The sequence below is a fragment of the Solanum tuberosum genome, unplaced genomic scaffold (genome assembly GCF_000226075.1).
Source record: "Solanum tuberosum cultivar DM 1-3 516 R44 unplaced genomic scaffold, SolTub_3.0 scf00262, whole genome shotgun sequence".
NCBI lineage: Eukaryota > Viridiplantae > Streptophyta > Magnoliopsida > Solanales > Solanaceae > Solanum > Solanum tuberosum.
In genome coordinates, this window is record NW_006239186.1 from 345,367 (window position 1) to 367,497 (window position 22,131).

The following is a 22,131-nucleotide window of genomic DNA, read 5'->3' on the forward strand; positions in this document are numbered from 1 at the left end:
CTTTGTCCTCTCATGAAAAATTGGATTTTCAGCAATATGTATAGCAGATATACTATCACAGAAAACAATGATTGGTGATTTAACATGCACATTCAACTCCTGAAATAATCCTCTCAACCAAGTTAATTCTGCCACAGTTGCAGCCAGACTTCTATACTCAGCTTCTGCTGAGCTGCGAGACACTGTTTGTTGCTTTTTCGATTTCCAAGAGATTAATGAATCCCTGAACTTAACTACGAAACCTGTAACTGATCTTCTGGTATTTGGGCAAGCAGCCCAATCAGAGTCACACCAACAAGTAATTTGTTTAGTGTGTCTAGACTTCAGTAATATGCCTTGACCTGGTGAATTCTTCAAATATCTAACAATTCTCAAAGCAGCTTCCCAATGTGACTTCTTGGGCTTTTGCATGAACTGGCTTAACGTCTGTACTGAATAGCTAATGTCAGGTCATGTTATGGTCACATACAAGAGTTTCCCAATCAATTTTTGATAGGAATTAGCATCACTCAATAGTTCATCATCAGTGTTGTTTTTAGCTTCATCATATTCCAGTGTGGTGAGTTTTCTATTGCATTCAAGAGGTGAACATGCTGGTTTTGATCCACTCAGTCCCATTTCAGAGATAAGCTCCAACACATACTTCCTTTGATTCAACAAAACACCTTTTGTAGACCTCAAAACCTCGATTCCAAGAAAAATTCCAGCTCCCCCAAGTCTTTCATTTTGAACTTGTGATTGAGAACATGTTTGACCCTTTCAATCAATGTGGTACTACTACTAGTAATAAACAGGTCATCATCATACACCAATACAATTACAGTGTCACCTTGTTCCTTCAAGGTGAATAGTGAGTAATCATGATTACTTTGTGAGAATCCTGCATTCACTAAGGCATCAGTCAGTTTGATATTCCACTGTCTTGAGGCTTGTTTCAAGCCATACAAAGACTTCAGTAGTCTGCATACTCTTGTCTCCCCCTGTCTTCTGAAACCCTCTGGCATTTCCATAAACACCTCTTCCTCAAAGTCTCCTTGTAGGAAGGCATTATACACATCTATTTGCAATAAATTCCATCCCATATGTTATGATTGATCTCATTGTTACCATTTTCACTACAGGTGAAAAAGTGTCATGGTAATCCAGACCTTCCCTTTGACTGTAGCCCTTAACCACAAGCCTTGCTTTAAATCTCTCCACTTGCTTTTTTATTTGGTCTTATAAATCCACTTGGATCCCACTGTGTTCTTACCTGCTGGTAATGGTACCCCCTCTCAAGTCTTGTTTTTCTCAAGGGCATGTACTTCATGTTTCATTGCATCTATCCATCTTGGGTCCCTTGCAGCTTCTGTGAATTTTTTAGGTTCTACTAGTTGTGAAAATTTGCTCAGATAGCACTGATACTTGGGAGATGTTTTTTTTATAGGAAATATAGTTGGCAATAGGATACAAACTAATGGTGTCCCTTTTCTTGACAGCATAGTCCTTCATCCATATAGGTTCCTTCATTTGCCTGTGTGATTTCCTGATATATTATGCTTCATTTTGTTGTACCACTGTGTCTCTTGACATATCATTCAACCCTGCATGTTCATCCACTTGTGTATTATCAGCCACAAGGTCATGAGGAGTTTTTTGGGCATCATTAGCCACAAGTTCGCCAACTACTAGATCTTGTTGGACTTCACCAGATTTGTCAGTTACATCTTCACTACCTGAGACATTGAGGGGATCTCCGGAACTCTCATTATCATATACTGTATCAATCAAATGAGAAAGTCTCACAACATTTTGTTCCATGTGTGTGTATGAATTCTCCAGTGTTGTATCAGATAATTTCTTCCTAAATGGAAAGACATGCTCTTTGAATTGTACATCCATGCTAACAAAGAAAGTGTTAGTGGTGAGATCCAAAAGTAAGTATCCCTTTTGTGTCTCAGAATATCCCATAAGGACCGACTCTCTAGCTCTTTCTGCAAATTTGGTACTCTTGACCACATTTGTAGCATAGCACAGGCATCCAAACACTCGTAGGTGATCAATATGGTTCCTTCTCTTGTACATGATCTCATAAGGAGTATTCCTTTGTAATACACTTGAATTACTTATAGGAAACTTCAATCTAGATTGTTTAGCTTTAGGGCATACAGAGCAATTTTCATGTAACCTAGCATTACATTTGCCTTTAACTACATCTATTTCTTTCATGACTGACATGGAAGGATGTCCAAGTCTCATATGCCATCACTTGTACAATTCCGGAATGGTATCAACTGCTGATATTCATTGTTGTGAGACACTGTTTTATTGACTTATGTTGACTGCATGTTCCTCCTGACCTGAAAATGTACAGTCCACAATGTTCCTTACTAATCCCACTCACCTTGCCACTAGAGAGGTCCTGAAACACACAGAAGTGAGGAAAGATAGATACACAGCAAGAGAGGTCCTTGGTTATCCTAGAAACTGACATAAGATTGAATCTAAAGTCAGGCACATATAACACATTTTGCATGATAGATTCTGCAAATACTTGAGCATCTCGTATGTGTGTGATGTCTGCCCTATCTCCAGTTGGAAGGTACACTTTATCATTACTGAATTGTCTCACTTCCTCATGTCTCATCAGACTTTCCAGACTAGCAGTAACATGATGAGTTGCACTAGAATCAATTATCCATTCACTATGTGAAATGTGTGAATTCAAAGAAGTAATGGTACCTGATGAATTCACAGCTTGTTGTCCTTCAATTGCATCATTGCTCAACAATGTGAGGATTTGTTGATACAGAGATTCAATGAAGTAGTGCCCCTTTCCATCTGTTTGAGATTGAGTTCCAGTAGAGTGATTATCATGATTGTTTCCTCCAGTAGATATGCCAACCCCGGACACATTGTTACATTAGCAAAAGGTTGTCCACAATTTTTTCCATTGGCAAAAAATTGAGGAGGTGAAATCGATTCATTGAAGTATCCCCTGCCATTGTAGTTACCATTTCCACTACTAGGTTTTCCTTTGAATTTGTAGTCATCAGGATAACCTATGAGTTTCCAGCACTGTTCCTTAGAGTGTCCTCTCACATGCCGTGGCGGACCCAGGATTTTCACGAAGTGGGTTCAAGATATAAAAATATACCTAATATTATTTGTAATTTTTATAGGCTAACAGCATACATATCTGACTATACTAAACAATGTTAATACATTTGAAATTTTTTTACATTGACTTAGGAATGAGACGGTAAATAACAAGATGGACGAAAAACTAGGCTTCAATATAAACTAAGAAGATAAAAGAATATTATGAATGATTTCTCTTCATTCAACATTTAACAAATAAATATAAAATATTAAACAAAATAATTATAACCTTAATTTCATAATCGAATACATAGAAATATACCTAATATTATTTGTAATTTTTATGAGGCTAACAGCATACATATCTGACTATACTAAACAATGTTAATACATTTGAAATTTTTTTACATTGACTTAGGAATGAGACGGTAAATAACAAGATGGACGAAAAACTAGGCTTCAATATAAACTAAGAAGATAAAAGAATATTATGAATGATTTCTCTTCATTCAACATTTAACAAATAAAAACAAAATATTAAACAAAATAATTATAACCTTAATTTCAGAATCGAATACATAGAAATATACCTAATATTATTTGTTAATTTTTTTGTTGATTTTAGAATGATAAGGGATTTTTTAGTTGAAGAAATAAAAAATAACCACAATAATCATATATGTATATATAAAGACTAGAATCAAGAGACGAAAAACATACTTGATGGATATTGACTATTGATGCGAGATTTGAGAGACGGGGAGAGTTTTTTTTCCTTCAATAAAAAAATATGGTCAAAATTTTGGGGGGGAAAGTAAGAGAGGTTCAAGAAGATTTCAACAACGAAGAAGACAAAAGAGTTTTTAGAATTGAGAATAATAGGGATTAGTGCCTTTTTCGTTGAGTTTTTTTTAAAAAAAAAATTAAAAACAAAAAGGACAAAAGTTGTTGACTATTGAACTTTTAATTGTAAAAAGTAAAAAGTTGTTCTACTTTTTATAGTTTCTAAGTAACTAAAAGGACAAAAGTAACACCTACATAGAGGAAAAAATTGTGTGTGAACGTTTTATATATCAAAAAAACGAATTAAAACTAAAATGTGGCAATGGGGATTCGATCCCGGGTTGGCTGGGAACATTGAACCTCCCTCAACCACTCGGCTAAGCTTCAAACTTGTGTTAGTGGGTTCAAAATTTAATATATACATATAAAATTTTAAAAACTGATTAAATATATACCGTGTTATTTTTCAACGAAGTGGGTTCATATGAACCCACTTGAACCACTGTAGGTCCGCCCCTGCTCACATGACAGTGATCACACCTCATGAAATGTTTTTTTCCTCTGTATGTTTGATCTCTACCAGCTTGCAAAATTGTAGGATCATTAAATCTATCCTAGCCTGTAGCTACCTGAGAACAACTAATCTTCCTTTCACTTTCATCCTCAGATATCATAGCATAAGCCTGGCTTACAGTAGGAGCTACTGATTTCATAAGGATTTGCCTTCTAGTTTGATCATAGGAGTCATTCAAACCATTCAAAATTGAAATAGACGTTGCTCTTGCAAGTGATCAGAGTATTCTTTGGACTTAGGACATTTACATTTAGGTGTTGAAATGATAGTATTATACTCATCCCATAATTCCTTGAGTTTAGAGTAATAGACAGAAACAGAGCTAGTACCTTGTGTGTGGTTTGTGATTTCACGATGCAGCTGAAACACTCTCACACGATTGATTTTGTTGAAGCGCTTTTCCAGATCCTCCCAAACGGCAGTTGCAATTGATCCATACACTATTCCATTCAACAATGGTTTCAAAACTGAATTCATGATCCATGAATGTACGATCGCATCACACTTCTCCCATACATAAAGCAGAGTTCTCTCGTATTTCTCCTTCTTGCAAGTCCCATTGACAAAGCCCAGTTTTCCTTTTCCAATGAGAGCAATCTTCATAAATCTGCTCCATAGGCCATAGTTCTCATTGCCTGTTAGTTGTATCGGAATAAGCATGGAACCAGGAGTATCTGATGGCTGCATAAACAACGGGTGTTTGTGATCGATGTGTACTTCAGTGGTTTCCTTCATTTTTACGTCAAATTACAAAGAATCGATATGGAATAATATGCGGAATTGAATCAGAAACAATTACCTCAGATCGGGATCGTGAGCTCTGATACCATATCAAAATTACTACACCTGCAGATGAACTTGCAGGTGACCTAATCTAAGAAGCCATTAGAGAGAAAGAGAAGCTTATGAATGGAAACTGATCTGGGAATGAATTCAACTGATTCATTGAGATGAAGACTGTCCTATTTATACATGATACGAATGCATTTAATCTGTCTAACCAATCAACAATTAACAAGTTAGTGCTAACAATTCATCTAACTAACTCATTAACCGACTTAGCTAACTAACTGATGTGACATACTTGAGCTGACTAACTAAACAAGAACTAACTATTTAACAAACTCATGTCTCAATAGTTTGTAATTTAACTAAGTCCACCAAACAAACGTAATTTTCGATAATGACTCCAATGCGGGTCATCACATCCCACTCCAGAGTCTTGCCATAAGCAGAATGTGAGCATACTCAACAAAAGTGTAGTAAAGCTATAGAAGTAACTGAGAAATTGTGTTGATAAGGACAACACCGCTTTTTAGGTTGTGTTTTGATTGTATATATTCTATTTCTTTATAATTAAATACACAAAATAATTACTTAACAAAAAAAAAGAGGCTATTCAAACGATTCAGTAAAATTCCAAGCTTATTATACAGTGGTATTTTGTAAATTTCTAAATAAATATATCAAGTACAATATAGTTTTTTAATTAACTACTTTAATTCTTAAAAATATAGTTGAGGAGCTCGTCCTGGGCTTTTATGGGCCGTAATGGGTTCATAAAGCAGGCCGATCCACTTTTATCCCTTGCACGTCATCCCCAAGCCTATATGGGCTTAAGGGAGGTAGTCCAGTCCGGATTTAAGTGGGCTGGAAGTAGATTAGTTTGGTCATATAGCCTGAATAAATTTGTATTTTTGAGAGCTATAATAAAGCATTAATATTATTAAAATTTTATTTATTTAAATTTGTGTATATATGAAAGTGTTATTTAGCCATAGCTTGATATTAAGGTATTGTTCATTTAATAATTAGGTCTATAATTGTTTTCAAATAAATCCTGGACAGTTAAATAAAACATCTACTCCCGTCATTGTATTGCACAAACTCTTTTAAGATGAGAGAAATAAGATTGAAATGGTTCATACACATAAAGAGAGATGTACGGATGTGTAAGTGAAGTTTGGAAGGTTGGTCGTTGCATGAATTAAGAGAGATAAGGGTACGTAAGTTGATTAGACAAAACATGATACAACTTTAGTTTATTGAATACATGAATCTGGATATGATGGTATTAAGTCGTGCATCTATCAAAATAATCTCTCTATCCACAAAGATAGAAACAAAGTCTGACTATATCCCACCCTCTCCGGACTCCACTTATAAAATTACAAATGATATATTGTTGTGAAATTTGAAAAAAATAATTTTCATTTTCAAAGTGAAGTAAAATTTGAAAATTATATGGTGTTTGACCATGAATACAAATTAGAGTTTTTTTATTAAAAAAAAAACAATCTGGAGTGAAGAAGTGAAAACATCATTTTGTTGTATTTCAAATTCTTGAATTTTATGATCGTCATGTTTTCAAGAGTTTCAACTCCGAAATAAAATAAAAATCTTCTTTAGTTTTCAAACTCTCTTGAAGTTTTTTGGTGTAGGTGACAGTTAGGATTCGATTATGACTGATAATGACATATTATCTGCAGAAGTTATTATCCTATTAAAATTTTGATCATATTATAAGCCATTTTAAGCATTACTTAATATGTTTGCCAATGCATATTAAAATTGACCTGGCTAATGTTTAAATTGGATATACGTAGTGATATTCATTGAATCATGTAAGATTTTAAAATGACTAAAAACTCAAGTCTTATATTTATTATAATTATTAGTAGTTGATAGATGCCTTCTACTAAACTAAACAAGTTAATTTGGCAGCTAATCAAAAAGGTTATATTAAATTTAATTACAAGACACTGACTTTTTTTTTATTTACTAATTCGATCAATCTGAATTTATGTAGAATAGACCAACTAAAGGAGTAAAGTCTACTGAAAGGCTCTATTTGCACAAAATGAACTTAAGGATAATACGAATTAACAGTTCACAGAAAATTATCGTGTCGTCTCACTAGTGTATAATGTAATCGCATGAATATAGAATATATGCATCACACTCAAATTTTCTTATAAATGCTCTCAAACATCAAGATAACTATTTAAAGTACATCATACTTTTTAATTATACATATCAGTATCAGTAAATCGTAAAATTTCATGTTTATTCCAATTGAGACCTAGGTAAAATTATAGGATGTGTCATAGTTTATATGGTTAACTTATACATGTTTCAACAATTACTTAATTAAAAATCAACGTTTGTTCATCAGTTCTCAAAGAATAAACATAAAAAAGATGATATGGCGACATGAAAACCAAAAAGGATGGATAGTTGGTAATTTATGGATCAAATCATGGAATCCAGTTGCATTATACATCCCCACTAATATTTATTTATTTTGAAATAAAAACATTATATCTATATTATTGTGTTATACAAATCTGTCAGAAAGTGATCGGACGTATTCCATACCATAACATGCGGCAACTTGGGCAGATCTATATCTATACTACATGCACAAATCCGCATTAGCACGGACTCAATATATTAAATTAAAAGTAATTTTGCGTATTTTTTAATTTTAAATTATATTTTTTATTTGACGAATGTTCAATATTGTTATCAAATTTATTCATGTTAAGGCTCATTGATATGACATTTTCTTTAATTGATGGAAGTTTAAATTATCAACAAGTACATTAGCAATATGTTTTTGACATAAACCAAGTACATTAACAAAGAGGTTTGAATTTCGAAAATACTCTCAACATAAAATAAACACGTCGATAAAGAGGTATCTGACTTTGATTAGTGTTGGGATGATGATGATATAAATGATTTGGTACCCTCTAAATTGTCTTATCCTCATATTTTAACCTCTTATTCTTGTCTTGATTAACAAATTGGGCCCTACCCACATGATATTCCAACGATTAAGATACGTCCAAATACTTCTTTTTTTAAATTAATACTTAGTAGGTCCCTTAACTGAAATTATTGAGGGACCAAAATTATAGGATCAATTGCAGTAATAGTCACTTGGAGTTCCATTATTATAACAAAAAAGTACAAAATTCTTAAATTGTTAATCGTTTCAGAATAAATTTTAGCATTTTAAGTTTTTCAAAATAACGAACAATTTATCCCTCATGAATTAGATTTCACAATGTCAATATCACCAGCTAAAAATAGTGTATGATTGATCATATTTTATTTGGACTTTGGGGTTGTGATTTGCAATTTCTAAGGGAAAATACGTAAAATTAATAAATTAAATTAATTTTTCGTGATGAGTGATAAAAGATGAAATGCTAATTTAATTATAATTTAACTAAAAATAATTTATATGAAAAATGATCAAATGTATTCATGCAAAAAAAAAAAGTTAAAGAAGAGGGAGGGGCAGGGGAAATAGGAAAGAAATTACGAGGTGAGGAACTGAACTCTTATTAATAGGGGTGTGCAAAAATCAAACCATTTACTTTTGGCATGAAATAGGTATAAAAAGTATGCATAAAAATGGTATGAAATTCGTATACTGATATAACTTATGTATAAAAGTTATTTGTACTTTTGTATCTTGTAATACTGACACAATAATTTATGATGGAACAGGAAAATATGCAATTCAAAAAGTATTGGAGCATAAATTATTGTCGCTTGGTTATAAAATAACTGTAAGAAGACCACAATTTGAAAATTGAAAATAGGGGTGTGAAAAACCAAACTGATCGATAAACCGAACCGAAAAAAGTGTTATTGGTTTATTGTTATTGGGTTATTGGGTTAACAGTTATTTAATGGTTTTATAAAAAAAATTATTGGGTTATCGGTTCGATATTGATTTTTTAATATTGGGTTAACCAATAACCATTAAGAATATAATAATTTACTATTTTAATTTTTAGTCATACATAAATATCAAACAAAAAATATTAATATAATCACTTATATTAGACTTTTAACTATAAGGACCCTACACAATTAACATTACTTAATTAACTCTGATCTCTACATTTATCCTTTAGGTTTTAGTATTACTTTAGTTTTTTAGGCAACGACTAGGGTTGTGAATTATGAGTATTTGCTATACTTTTACTATACTGAGCAGAATTTTTGAACTCAATGAGTAATTAGATTTCTCTCTTTTTTTATTTCGCGTTAAATTGTTGGACAAGTCATATATTTGTTTTGAAATCATTTTCTTAGGTTAAACCGAAAACCAAACCGTTAAAAGACCAAAAACCGATAAACCGATAAGAAATATCTTATTGATTTGGTTATCGATTTAGCATATTTAAAAACCAAAAACCGATAATACTTAAAACCAAACTGAACCGACCGATACACACCCCTACTTATTAACCATCTGAAAGTTTTGATATTTAAGCTATAAAAATTATTCGAGTTTGCTGTGACATCTCATATTCCTCTTTATCATTACATATTCATCATAAAATGAATTGACTCGACTAGTCTAAATTCTTGAAGAAATTAGAGAAATACTATATATACATCTTAACCTTTTTTTTTATTTTCCTTGTTCAGTATCCATATACAAGTTTGATTAAATTCAATTTACATCGAAAAATTCCATATTAAGAATAAAATTTTCTCTAATAAAGGCGACTTCATACCCAACGATAAAAAGAAAAAAGAAGATGTATTTCTCTTACGACGAATGTTTAAAATTAAATCACAAATCATTCGACGGAAAGATAAATTACCAAATTCTTAATTCTCCAAAGAAAAATAAGTATTTTTAAAAATGAGCTGACGATGTAATTTGTTTTATCTACTGTCAGTACATAAGAGACACATCTTGATTTTTGTTAACATCTATGTTTTTTAAAAATTTAGGTATGTTTCAAGTTAATAATTATATATCAGGACGGTACATAAAAATATTCATGATTTATATATGAAGTTGACGTAAATATTAAAAATATATAGGAAAAAAACAACATACAAACGGCGCCACTTATCCAAAGAATATCCTTTTTGGTAATAATTGGGTCCAAAATTTCCACTTCCTGATAATTAAAAATCTCACTGCTTTTTTCACTTTTTAGGAGTAGTAGTTTCTTTTTAGGTTCTCATGCGTTGTCTTTTTCTCTTTTCATTTTTTAAAATTAAAAATTACAAAGCTGTTATTGTCATCTAAATTATCCACTACTATACTAGTTACCATGTGCAAAATAAAAGTTGAAATTTGATGTTATAGCTACCCTATACTCTTAATTAATTAATACTCATTATTATTTTTATGGAGGTTCATCGATTGTAATAGAGTGATAATCAAGAATTTTGTATCAACTTTGAATATAAAATATTTATTTTTGAAAGGAAGTGTTTCATGTAGATTGTGAATTTAGAATAAATACGACTTTTTATGTGTGTGTTTTCATTTCTTGTTTTGCTTAATATAGATGTATTACTAGATTTTGTCAACGTGTTCAATATTGATTTATAAGTAAATTCTTCTCATTCTACTAATGGAGAAGAAAAATCTTGTAAGAAAAATTTGAATCACAGGCTTTACAAAGAAAAATAATAGTTATTCGCACTTAGAATTGTGTGTTGAGTGATCTCAACCAAGCCGAATCCAATCGAACTTTTCATAATATCTAGCTGAGTTTAATCGAGCTATTTCAAAGTATAACTGAGCTCAACGAACCCATCAAATGTGTTCTATGGTAACATCATGTGTAAGTCTCTTTCTGAAAGATAAATGAATTTGAGGGGCACATGATGCAAGGTAGTTGGGAGAACAATAAAAGCAAAAAAGGAAAATCGGAAGAATTAATTGTTTTATTACTATTAAAGGTTGTGGTAAAGTGAGTGATAAATGGCCATTCATCCTTGACATCAAATTTAAATCATGAATATAGATTCATTTTTATAGGAAACAATTTAACCCCTAAATGAAACTTTTCAATATAAAAGTTTAAAACAAATACTGAACACTGAATAAAACTATTAATTCTACAACCTGAAAAACGTAGACATATAGTCAAATGGACATAAAAAGGGAATAATTACCAGTATCAAACTTTATGCCAAAGTAACATTAATTCAATAGTCATTGAAAGTGGAATAAATTTAGTACCTACCCATGTCCCCATTACTTGTTCACACGATTAATATTGCATCCTATATTTATGGGAAACTACTTCCTTCTTACCACCAAAGAATGTTTCAAGATTTCATACGTTATTTTTTAGTTGACTTGAATTGGTCTTCTTCTAATCTTTTCGATGTTATTTTTTCTGTTCATTTTTACTTATCATTTTTTTATCTTTAAGGTTGAAAAGAGTGATGCTCACCATTAATATATTAAAAAAAAATCTTTATATTTCACTCTTTAACATTAATTATTTATTTTCAAAACATAATATTAAACATCAATTAATAGGAGTTGTACAATAAAATAGTCACGTCAATAATTATCGTTTTTAATAGGTATGTCAAATTCAAATATAACAAGTAAATGTAAACTGTAGGAGTAAATCCCAAGGGTGGTCGTGTGCAAAATTAAATGATTATTACATTGAGATTTCCATAAGGTCGAAATTTGATTTAGTCGAAATCTCAAGCATATAATTATTTCATCTCAAGTTTTTTTTTGTATTTTTTTTTTATTAATATCTATCTTAAGAAAACATTAATTAAGGACCTTTTGACTAAGATTATCATTCATTTAAAAAGGGAGATAACAATAATTTAGCCAAATAATCCTTACGCTTCATGTTCTAAAATGATTTTAAAAAAATAGGCATGTCAAAATCTTAAATAAGAAATAAAGAGGGTAAGACATAGTAATATCATATCGTATTGTAAAGTTTGCTTTATAACCTTTAATACTATTAAATTTCTCTGGTATCGATCTACTAAATTTATGGAATTATTTTTAAAAAAATTTGAAACCACTATGTAAACAAATATTTCATCTAGTAGTGTAAATTTATTTTTTTATCGCACGCTAAGGTTAATCATTATGACAATCACGGACTATAAATGCACTGACACATTAATTAATTCTTAAAACAAAGTTAGTATTATCTTATTAAAGACGTCGGCCAAAAGCAACGTCAAATTATATAATTTGAAACTCTGATTAAAGAAGCAAATGTATAATGTATTGTAACAAAATGATTATATATATATATAAAAAGAAAAATACTATATTAAAACTTTAAAACTATATAAAACAAAACTTGATCTTTCTTTTAGGTGTACCTTTTTTTAGAGTATACCTTTATTTTCTGTTGAGTTATAGTAGAGTTTTTAAAGTAATGGAATTAAATATTGTCTCACCATTATTGGCGATTTAGTTAGCATTCACTATCGAATATAATAAAATAAAAAGTGATCGATTAATATAAGACTGAGAGTATAAGTTTTATTCTATTGAAGTGGAAGCGTAACTATATTGGGATATCTCCAACGGCATCCATTATTAACTAATTAAATTATTGAATCAATTAATTACTCTTTGCCTACAAAAAGATTCCATGCACCATGTGTAACATTACTCATCTTAGAATAATTCAATGCACATATATCTAAGGATGATTTAATTCGATACATAAAGAAAAATAAAATGATAGGACAATTTCAAACTTGTGAAGTCCTCTCATCGTTCACTTTTAACTTATCCATTACTGATTACATTACTAAAAATAAATCTATTTTTTCTTATTTAGATTAAAGAAATAAGAAATAATTTATTATTTAATTCTCAATTTGACCCTTATTATTAACCATGTTGAATTTATTATATTTAATGACTTACATTATTAAATTGTCATTTATTATAATTTTTAATAAATATTCTCTCCGTCTAACAATAGTTGTCTACTATTTTAAAAATAGTTGCTGAACAATACTTGTCCAATTTATAAAATCAAGAGATAACCTTTTGTGTCTATTTTACCCTTACTATTAAATACTATTTATCATCTACTATATTTTTCAAAGTATTAAATTTAATAAAGTCAAAAAATAATTTAATAATATTACCTCTATTATTTATTATTTTTTAAGGGGTGTGCTGTAACAAATCAAAATCCTCACTATATTAATAAGAGCACTGAAACACTATTACAACTTTAAGATTCTAATTGCAATAGTCAAACTATCAAATTACAATGAAAATATTGAAATAACAACTTAACAAGTAACTAAAGATAGAGATAAGAATGAAGATGAGGAACTTAGACTCTAGAAGAAGAGAAGAGGACAAACATTTTCTTCAATATGCATAAACCCTTCTTTCAAACTCATTCTTCCTTTTAACCAAATGCTAATTGGGCCTGGATTTCAAATAAAACACTTCAACATTTTACGTGGCCCTATCTCATTCACCACTTCCACTACATGAAAAGTGTGAATTACATGAGGATTTTCTTAGGGATTAGTATGAAAATCCGCAGGAAATTTATTTTCCTGCAAATTTTCATACTAAGCCCCAGGAAAATCTCCATGTAATTCACTATTGCCTTGTAGTGAATTCTAACTCATAAGCCTTTATAGAGCTAGCTTGGTTTAGAACATGTGCCAAGTCAAACTAATGTTAATAAGTAAAAATGAATCGAAGAAGTAACAACTTGTAAACTCTTAACCGTGTTGAATAAAGAGAAAAAGAGCATGTGCATATATGTTAACCAAAGTAAACAAAACTAATTTTCTTCTTTAATACTTATGAGATTATAAGTTTAATCCTTACGAATAAAAATAATCTTGATAAAAAACATTTTCTCATTAGAGTCTCTTATGCGAATTAATTGAATTTCCTCAACTAATATCAAACATGAAAAACCACAATTAAAATAAAATCACGAAGATGTAATTATTCCATTGAATCCACTGCTTATATGAGACGGTTATCCAAAAATTTAAACAAAAACTTAGAATTAAGTAGTTTTCTTTTTCAAAAATTATTTGCAACCTTATGTAATTCTCAATTTTTCACACGTAAATACACAACTTGAATCCGAAAAGGAAAAAAAGTAACAATAGCTTAACAAACTGAGAGACAGATATATATAGAAATAAATTGAATCGAAATCAAATAGTCGAATAAAATAATTAATTAAATAGTCATTCATTCAATAATTTAGGTCACAAATATTATATCAACTAAAAAAAAGTTTGATTAGTTGTATAGAAATACCTAGAATATGGACAACACATTCCCATCTTTCATGCACACGAACCACATCGTTGCTGTGCTTTCCCTTGTGCTCACGTCTTTCATATATTATTATCTTTTTCTCCAAACTTTGCTTTGCTACTCACTTAAGTCTCCAACCGTTTTTCTTAATGTTGATAAGAATAATAATATATATAGGGTGTGTTACGTTCGGTATCCTGTTGATAATAGAAGACTTGAGATCGAATTCAGCCTCCGTTTTTGCTATTCAGACATGAGCTTATCGCACATCACTTGTCTAGTGCAGCTTACATCTCCCGTGTAATTTGTGAGCCAATAGTATAATGAACATACATTTATTAAAACAAGAGCAAGTTTTTACTCAAAATTAATAATAAGAGATAATTTCAAAGACCTCCCCTTACGTTTTACTCAATCGCATTGACCTCCTTCATACGCATACCTTCCTTATATATATATTTTAACAATTCTTTTAAATCTATTTTTCATTAATGTAATAAAATAAAATTTGACAACTTTGTTCACGTATTTTATAAGGAAGAAACTAGATTCCTAACTCCTATCAAAATCAGGAAGTGGTTTCTAGATTTATTGAAAGTGCAGACTTTGCTGGCTCCTGCTATGACAATGACAATGACAATGCTGGCGCGAGACGGAAATACATTTACATTTATCCCTTTTCCCTATACGACAATCTTTACCATTATACCCCTTAATTTTTTGGTGTACATGATCGCGTTGGTTCGAATTTTTTTGATGGCGTATTTATATAAACATATAATTAACTTATGTTTTAGATAATTTTTAAATTCTACCAAAATACAGTTAATTAAGGTATTTCTTAAGAATAAGAAAATAACACAAAATATGAAATGAATGATGACACTAAAATATTCAATAAAAATAATAATGAAATTGCATAAAATAAATGTTACAAATTAATTAGTCATAATGAAAATCATCATAACTTAAAAGTAATGAATCATGCTAAAATAAGTTTAGTAAGTTCTAATTACATGATTAAACATTAAACAAAAATAAAATTAGGTCATGTATTTTAAATGCTTAGGTCAGTGTTAAATTAAAGAACAAATATTCAACTTTATTGTCATTCTTAGTGTTGAATCAATTTATTTTCGTTAATATTAGTAGTGATTTGATTTTGATTTTGATTAGAGTTTTGTTAGAATTACTAATATCTATTGACTATAATTTTTATTGGACCATTCAAAATTTCAAGTCTCAAAAATTCGAAATAATATGTTAAAGATAAAAATTATGAAAAAATATAAGAAATATTAGAAATTATATCAAAGTGAATATTTTTTTATATAAAATAAATTTTAAAAATTATATACATATAATATTGTGTTGATTTGGTCTGAGTTGACTTTTTTTTTAGTTAAAACCAAACAAATCCAACTCGAGTATAATTGAATTTTTTTACATCATCAAAACAAATCAAACCGAATCACTAATCAAGCTTTTTGACTTGATTTACGATTTAATTTGATTTTCGATTCTATTTTAGACATCCGTCCTCAACAAATAAATATTCCAAATTCATTTCATTTCTTTTTCCTTTCCCCAAAACCAACTGAAAAAGATAACCTCCAATTAAATTTCTCTTCTTCCTTCCTTCATTCAATTTTTCGTCAAAACGTGTCCAATTCCTCTGTTTGCCACCATTTCTACCTTCTCTGCAAAGCAATCTTCTTTTCAAATTTCTCTCAGTTTCCCAATATTCACACAATCTTCTTAAATGCAATTCACAAATCCCAATTCTATAGATTAATTCATTTCATCTCTGTATAAAAAGGGTTTGGTTGCATTTAGTCTTTTTCAATCACTGACATACTGCTGTGATTTTTTTTTTGTTTTTTCGATGGTCCTGTAGGGTGTTTATGGCTACTGATCGCTTTTGACACGCTTCTTCATTCGGCTATATCTATCTCTTTGTGTTATGAAGAAGCGCTGTGGTGAATTTTTATTTTCAGACCTGAGTTTTTCTTCTTCTTCTTCTGGGTTGTTGGCTGAGTTGAATTTTTCATGGAATTTCCTTGATCCCATTTTTATTCATTCTGGTAATTGGAATTTTATAACTTTTTTTTTCTTCTCAAATTCGATTTTTTTTGTTTTTTTTTTAGGAATTTGAGCATGTGGGCTGTTTTAATTTGTTGGTTTTTTTTTTGGATTTTGATGGAGTAGTGATTGGTGGTGCGAATTTGAAGAGGGGTTCATGGGGAGCATTGATTATGGCAAATGTGTCTTTCCCTTGACTAGTTTGCAAATCGGGTAACAAATTCTTCTCTTTTTAGTGTTGAATTGTATCGAATTCTGTATTTCTTTGTTTCTTTCTCTGTATATGTAAATTTTTGTTGGGTTTGTTTTAATTTGTGATGTGTCTGTGTGCTGGGAACTTTTTTGGTTCCTGTTACTTGTCTTTGTTTATTGCCTGTAGATATACCAATAAATCTTGGAAAAATATTGGAACTTTGTTGCATTGAAACAAATATATGATAATTCTCTGGTTCTTGCTACTCTTTTGTTTGTTAATTAAGTGGAGCTAAGGAGCAAAATTTGTGGAAGATAAATCTTGAATTTTCATTACCTGCTACTTGATGATTTCTGGTTTTCTACCATGAATAACTTATTCTGCTCATCAGCCACTCATTTGGGATTACAAAAACTTTTTGGTGAATTTGTGGGAAGTTGGAGGAGTTTGTTAGAGTCCAACTTGCATTAAATTGGCAGGATATATGTTGTGAAAGATGGGTCTTTTTTGGACTTTAATGAGGCATGTTAGTTCATGCCGGGTATCGATGAGGAAAACAAACAATCGATATTTTTTTAGTGAGGCAAGTTAGTCCTCATTTTTTTTTTTCAATGTAAATGGTTTTTTGCATTGTTATAGACCCAAAACCAGCCTGAAGACTTTGAACTACTTCGTTTCAAAAGGAACTTCAGGCTTTATTCTATCAACAGATTCATATTGAGAATTTGACTTTAGGTAGAATGTGTTTGCATCATTGAGGAAGCTGCGTGAAGTTACCATATGATAGGCTCTCCAAATGAAGTTAAAAGGGTTAGGAGAGGTTGTATTATTACTAGAGTGAAAATCCACGATTTGAACTTTGTAGGTTCAAGTTTGGGGTTCTAATTCTGCGCATTTCATTTACTAGGTTTGCAATCTGTAATTTGTACTCATCAAAGTGGATTTTCTAACACATACACAGTTTCAAGCCAAAGCTATTGGGTTTAGATGAATCCATAAGATGTATGCTAGCTCCGTTTATGCTTATTGCATGGCTGGGCAAATAAAAAATCATGTTGGTGACTTAATGTTCATTAGCAGAATTGTATCTTAGGAGATTTTGATATAGCAGTTAAAATTTATATCAAGTTCTAAATTTTATGTAAGTTGCTATAAACCATTAGTCAACAATTTATCTTTTTAGTTGTCTTAATATTAAATACTGCTTTTATATTTTACAGGGACTTGCAGTCCTATCTTTCACATCTTCACGTTTTCCTCGCTCCTGAGAGTAAGAGATTATATATCTTGGTGGACAACCGTCCATGGCTTAGAGATCTTGTCTCTAAACCTGCACACTTATGGCAATTGATGGTTACCAAGGTTGGTAGTGCATCATTTCCCTATTTTCCTTTCTCTCTTTTCTGTATGTTTAACTAGGAATTTTGTTTTTCCAAATGCAGTCCAGGTTATCTCCCTTTGCAAATACCAGAGGGAGGAAGCAGAGGAAAGAAAATGGAGATATAATGGATATAAAATCTAGTCCAGAATTAAGCACGAGTGAATCAGAAAACGTCAGAAGATGGTTTCCCTTTCTTGATGCTGCAACATTGTCCAAGAGGAGGGAATTATTACCTGTAAAGAAATTGAGAAACTCTTTAATTTTGAATAGCAAATTACATAGGACCTTGTATGGGTTCATTGTGTTTGAAGTTGCGTGGAGTGATGTGCGTGGTATAAATTATTTCAATGAGCTTCAGGTATAAGTCACTTCCTTTTGGTTGTTTGACCTTTTAAATGTATGCTGCTAACTTATTTTAAACTCTTGGGCAGACAGATACGTCACTTGCCATAGAAACAAAGTTCATGAAAAGATGGGAATTTGATAGTGTAGCACAAGCTGCTAAATGCATGTCGTCATGGTTTTCTGGGACTCCCACAGAACATCATCTCCTGAAAGTGTGTTTGGAATCTACTATAGGTATCCTTTATTCACATGGTATTTGATACTATGCTTCTTTATTTGATTCAATAAAATAGTTACCTGGTCCTATATACGGCCACTGATGACTTCAGCTCTTCCCCCATTTTTCTTTGCTATGGTTTATGCATGTAGAGATCCACTTCTTTGTTTCTTAAAGTGTGCCTATAAGAAATGAACCAGTTTTCCTTGGTCGGAGGAACTAGACAGAGTTACATAGTGAATGGAAAACCACTGATTATCTTGGGATAGAGAGTGCAAAATACCACTGTCATTTTGGAAAAAGAGAACTTTCATTGACCGTCCTACTAGAAATGCAAATTTCTCACTCAGTAATAGTGATTTTTACTTTCCATAGAACTTGTTCTAATCCGCTTTCATTAAACAATTATTTGGTCCAAATATTCGCAAAAACCCATCTAATCTGCTGTAAGTTCATTTCTTCATATGTTACTTGATGAACTCCTGTTCTGGGCATGCGAAATTCTTACATGTATTTTGCGGTGAACTTTTACAGGAGAGGTATTTTATGATTCTCAAGACATTTTTCGGCAGACTTCTGATGTTGCTGACAGTGATATTTCTTCTGCCAATTCAAGTGACGATGATGAATCTCCTTGCGGTTCAATGAGAAGTTTCAGTATGTACCCTGCAACAGAAAATGGTGAAATTTCTCTGCATACACCAACTCCACTTGATGGGGCTCATAAGAGAAGAAAACTTTTGAAGTCTATCAGTAAACGATTCAATGTTGATATGCTCTCTGAGGAGCCCTTTTCTGAAACTATTGAATCACAACTACATGGTGAGCCCTCTGACAGAAGTACTTCTGAAGTAGTTGAAGCCTCCCAGTACAAGGATGTTTTGCTTTTGTTTCGGTTTAATCATCGCGATTTTCCTTTCAAACTAAGAGACATCATTCTTTCGGACTTACGGCTTCTTAGACTACTTGAAGCTGGGCTTCCTTCATGGGTCATATTTCTCCAGTCCTATCCAGTATTTTGCCATATATATCGCCCATGGATGTGCCCTCTAGCAAGATTTTTATATGTCATAATCTCTGTGGTTACTGTTCTAATTGGATTTTATGATCTATACAAAAATGTACCTGTACTCAAAGCGACAGCCTCTAGTTTGTTTGGTCCACTGTTTGATTGGATTGAAACATGGGAAATGGTATCAAGAATTCAGTACTTGGGAACCATGCTATTTCTGCATAATTTTCAGAAGGCCTTCAGGTGGTTCCTCATGACAATGCGTACTACTCGGTCATTTTTCTCCGTTATCACACAGCCAATGGCAGGTCCACTTGTTGAGTTTGTGGGATTCTTCCTTCCTTACTCGACTATGTGTGCACAAATTATGGAAGATTTCTTTTCCGTAATATGGTTTACAGTCTGGTCTTCTTATACCTTGGTGGGAAAAACCATTGAGATTTTATTACTACCTCTCTGGTATACCACATCGTTTGTTTGGAATCTTGGTAAGTGCATGTGCAACTGCTGAATATGATCCCAATTCTCTTGCTTAAAATGTGGTTTATGAATTTAAAATTAGTACTCTCTGTGTGAGGCTTTTTTTTTTTTCTGATCAGATTTTTCTCAACTGCAGTGACTTATTTATTGTATCCTATCTTCTGGATTCTGTGGGAAGTAACGTATGCTCCAATTCGCCTGGTCTTTGGTTTTTCTAGCCTTCTGGGCTTTTTATGTACTTCTATATATGAAGTGATCATGGATTCATGGCTGTTCGTGAGTAGCATAGTTCGAGTCACTTCTCAGGTGGAGACTACAGTGACATCCAGTGCAGTATCTGTATCCATATGGCGTTCTCTTTGGAATGACCTTTTCTCTCAGGTAGCCCACTTGTGTCCATTTGATCCTAGTATGAGAAGTATTAAAAGTTCTCGTACTAATACGTTTCTTCTGAGTTTTGACTTTTACAGATTTTCAAAGCTCTTCGAAGTATTCTCTATGGTTTTGTTGCATTTTTCACAGCCTGCAACAGACACCGGCTAAGGTATGGTTTTCTATTTTGCTGGTCTCTCTTTGAGAGTGTCATTTTCTATGGGTACTTTCCAAATTAACTCATTGCCTGCTGCCATGTAGCATTTGCAACCGACAGGATGGGAGTTAGATTTTGAATTAGGATGGATGGCATGGTATTTAACATAGAAAAATATAGTTAGGATGTACGGGATGGGTCTGATTGGCCTCCTTATGGTGGACTAAATATCTAAATGGCCAAGGAAATGTGTTAATCAGCAAAACTGTGTGCTACTTATCACCCCTTTATGTAACCTGACTGCTAGTGTTTGTACATTATAGGCTCTATCAAAAAGACTTGGATTACAGCACAGAGCGAAAAATAAGTGAAAACCTGTCCTGTTTCCGTGCATCCCGATAAAGATTTATTGATCTATTGCAACTCTGAAATACTAATAATTTTTAACTGTTTATGTTGAAATTTTCGTGGGATGCACCTACTCACCTTTTGGATTGGTGGATTGAATCTTAAACATTTTATTTGCAGTATCTATAATCATATGAGTGATTTTATCCAAAGATTATCCCAGCCTGGGAAAAGGTCACAGCCTGCAGAACGTGGCCGCAGTCCACCAACATCTGGAACACAAATCACAGTAAGTTTACATCATTTCAAGTCTTGTTAATCATATTTGCTATTACATCCTTATCAAATGGTAAAATTCTGTTACCTTTTCGGAGGATGTCCGTTTCTCATTATGGTGTAGTGGTTGGGTTGTGTTTGCTCCTTTCCTTTTAGAACTTGCTTGGTTCCAGTATTTGTGCATTAGACTTGCTATCTAAAATTTTCAGTAACTTTAATACTTCATCATTTTCATGCCAAATGATTATTCACTTGTGCAGTGGGTGGATACAAAAGATGTGCACCACCAGCGAAAATTCAGAAAGATCGATTGATGAGAGAGAGAGACCTCTGCGCCTTTTAACTTGTACAGCAAAAGTCAACTCCAGGAAGTTTTCCGTGGGTGGCATATGTAGGATAAGGTGTATAGGAAATCAGTTTTGCTCAGTTATTTGGCTTCTCCTTGGCTGTGATGTTTTTTGTTGCTATCTACTTTTTTATCGTCCCCTTATAGTGTTAAGGACGGGGACTCCACCTTGAGCTTGTAGCATACCAGAAAATGTCTTGTAAATAATGCGAACATGGAGATACTTTTTGAAATACAAAGTAGAAATGTTAGAAGTATCCAATGTCTGCCAAGTAACATTTCTCCTTTGGAGTTGTATCTCCCTTTCATATTACGTGTACCTGCTCTAAGCCCAGCAGATATAAACAAGATTGTACAAGTATGGGTTCTGTGTTGTCTGCAATTTATGAAGCCCAATCAAACA

General features: G+C 31.9%; 1 protein-coding gene across 1 annotated transcript; it reads left to right on the forward strand.

Moving 5' to 3' along the window:
- The first annotated feature begins 16,111 nt into the window (after window positions 1-16,111).
- Window positions 16,112-21,985, forward strand: LOC102578142 (uncharacterized). The gene is made up of 10 exons (XM_006357901.2): window positions 16,112-16,603; window positions 16,728-16,814; window positions 18,015-18,156; window positions 18,237-18,533; window positions 18,607-18,754; window positions 19,272-20,237; window positions 20,366-20,610; window positions 20,700-20,773; window positions 21,287-21,395; window positions 21,643-21,985. The coding sequence occupies exons 2-10, from the start codon at window positions 16,759-16,761 to the stop codon at window positions 21,694-21,696; spliced, it is 2,091 nt and encodes a 696-aa protein (XP_006357963.1). The 5' UTR covers window positions 16,112-16,603; window positions 16,728-16,758; the 3' UTR covers window positions 21,697-21,985.
- Window positions 21,986-22,131: the final 146 nt, after the last annotated feature.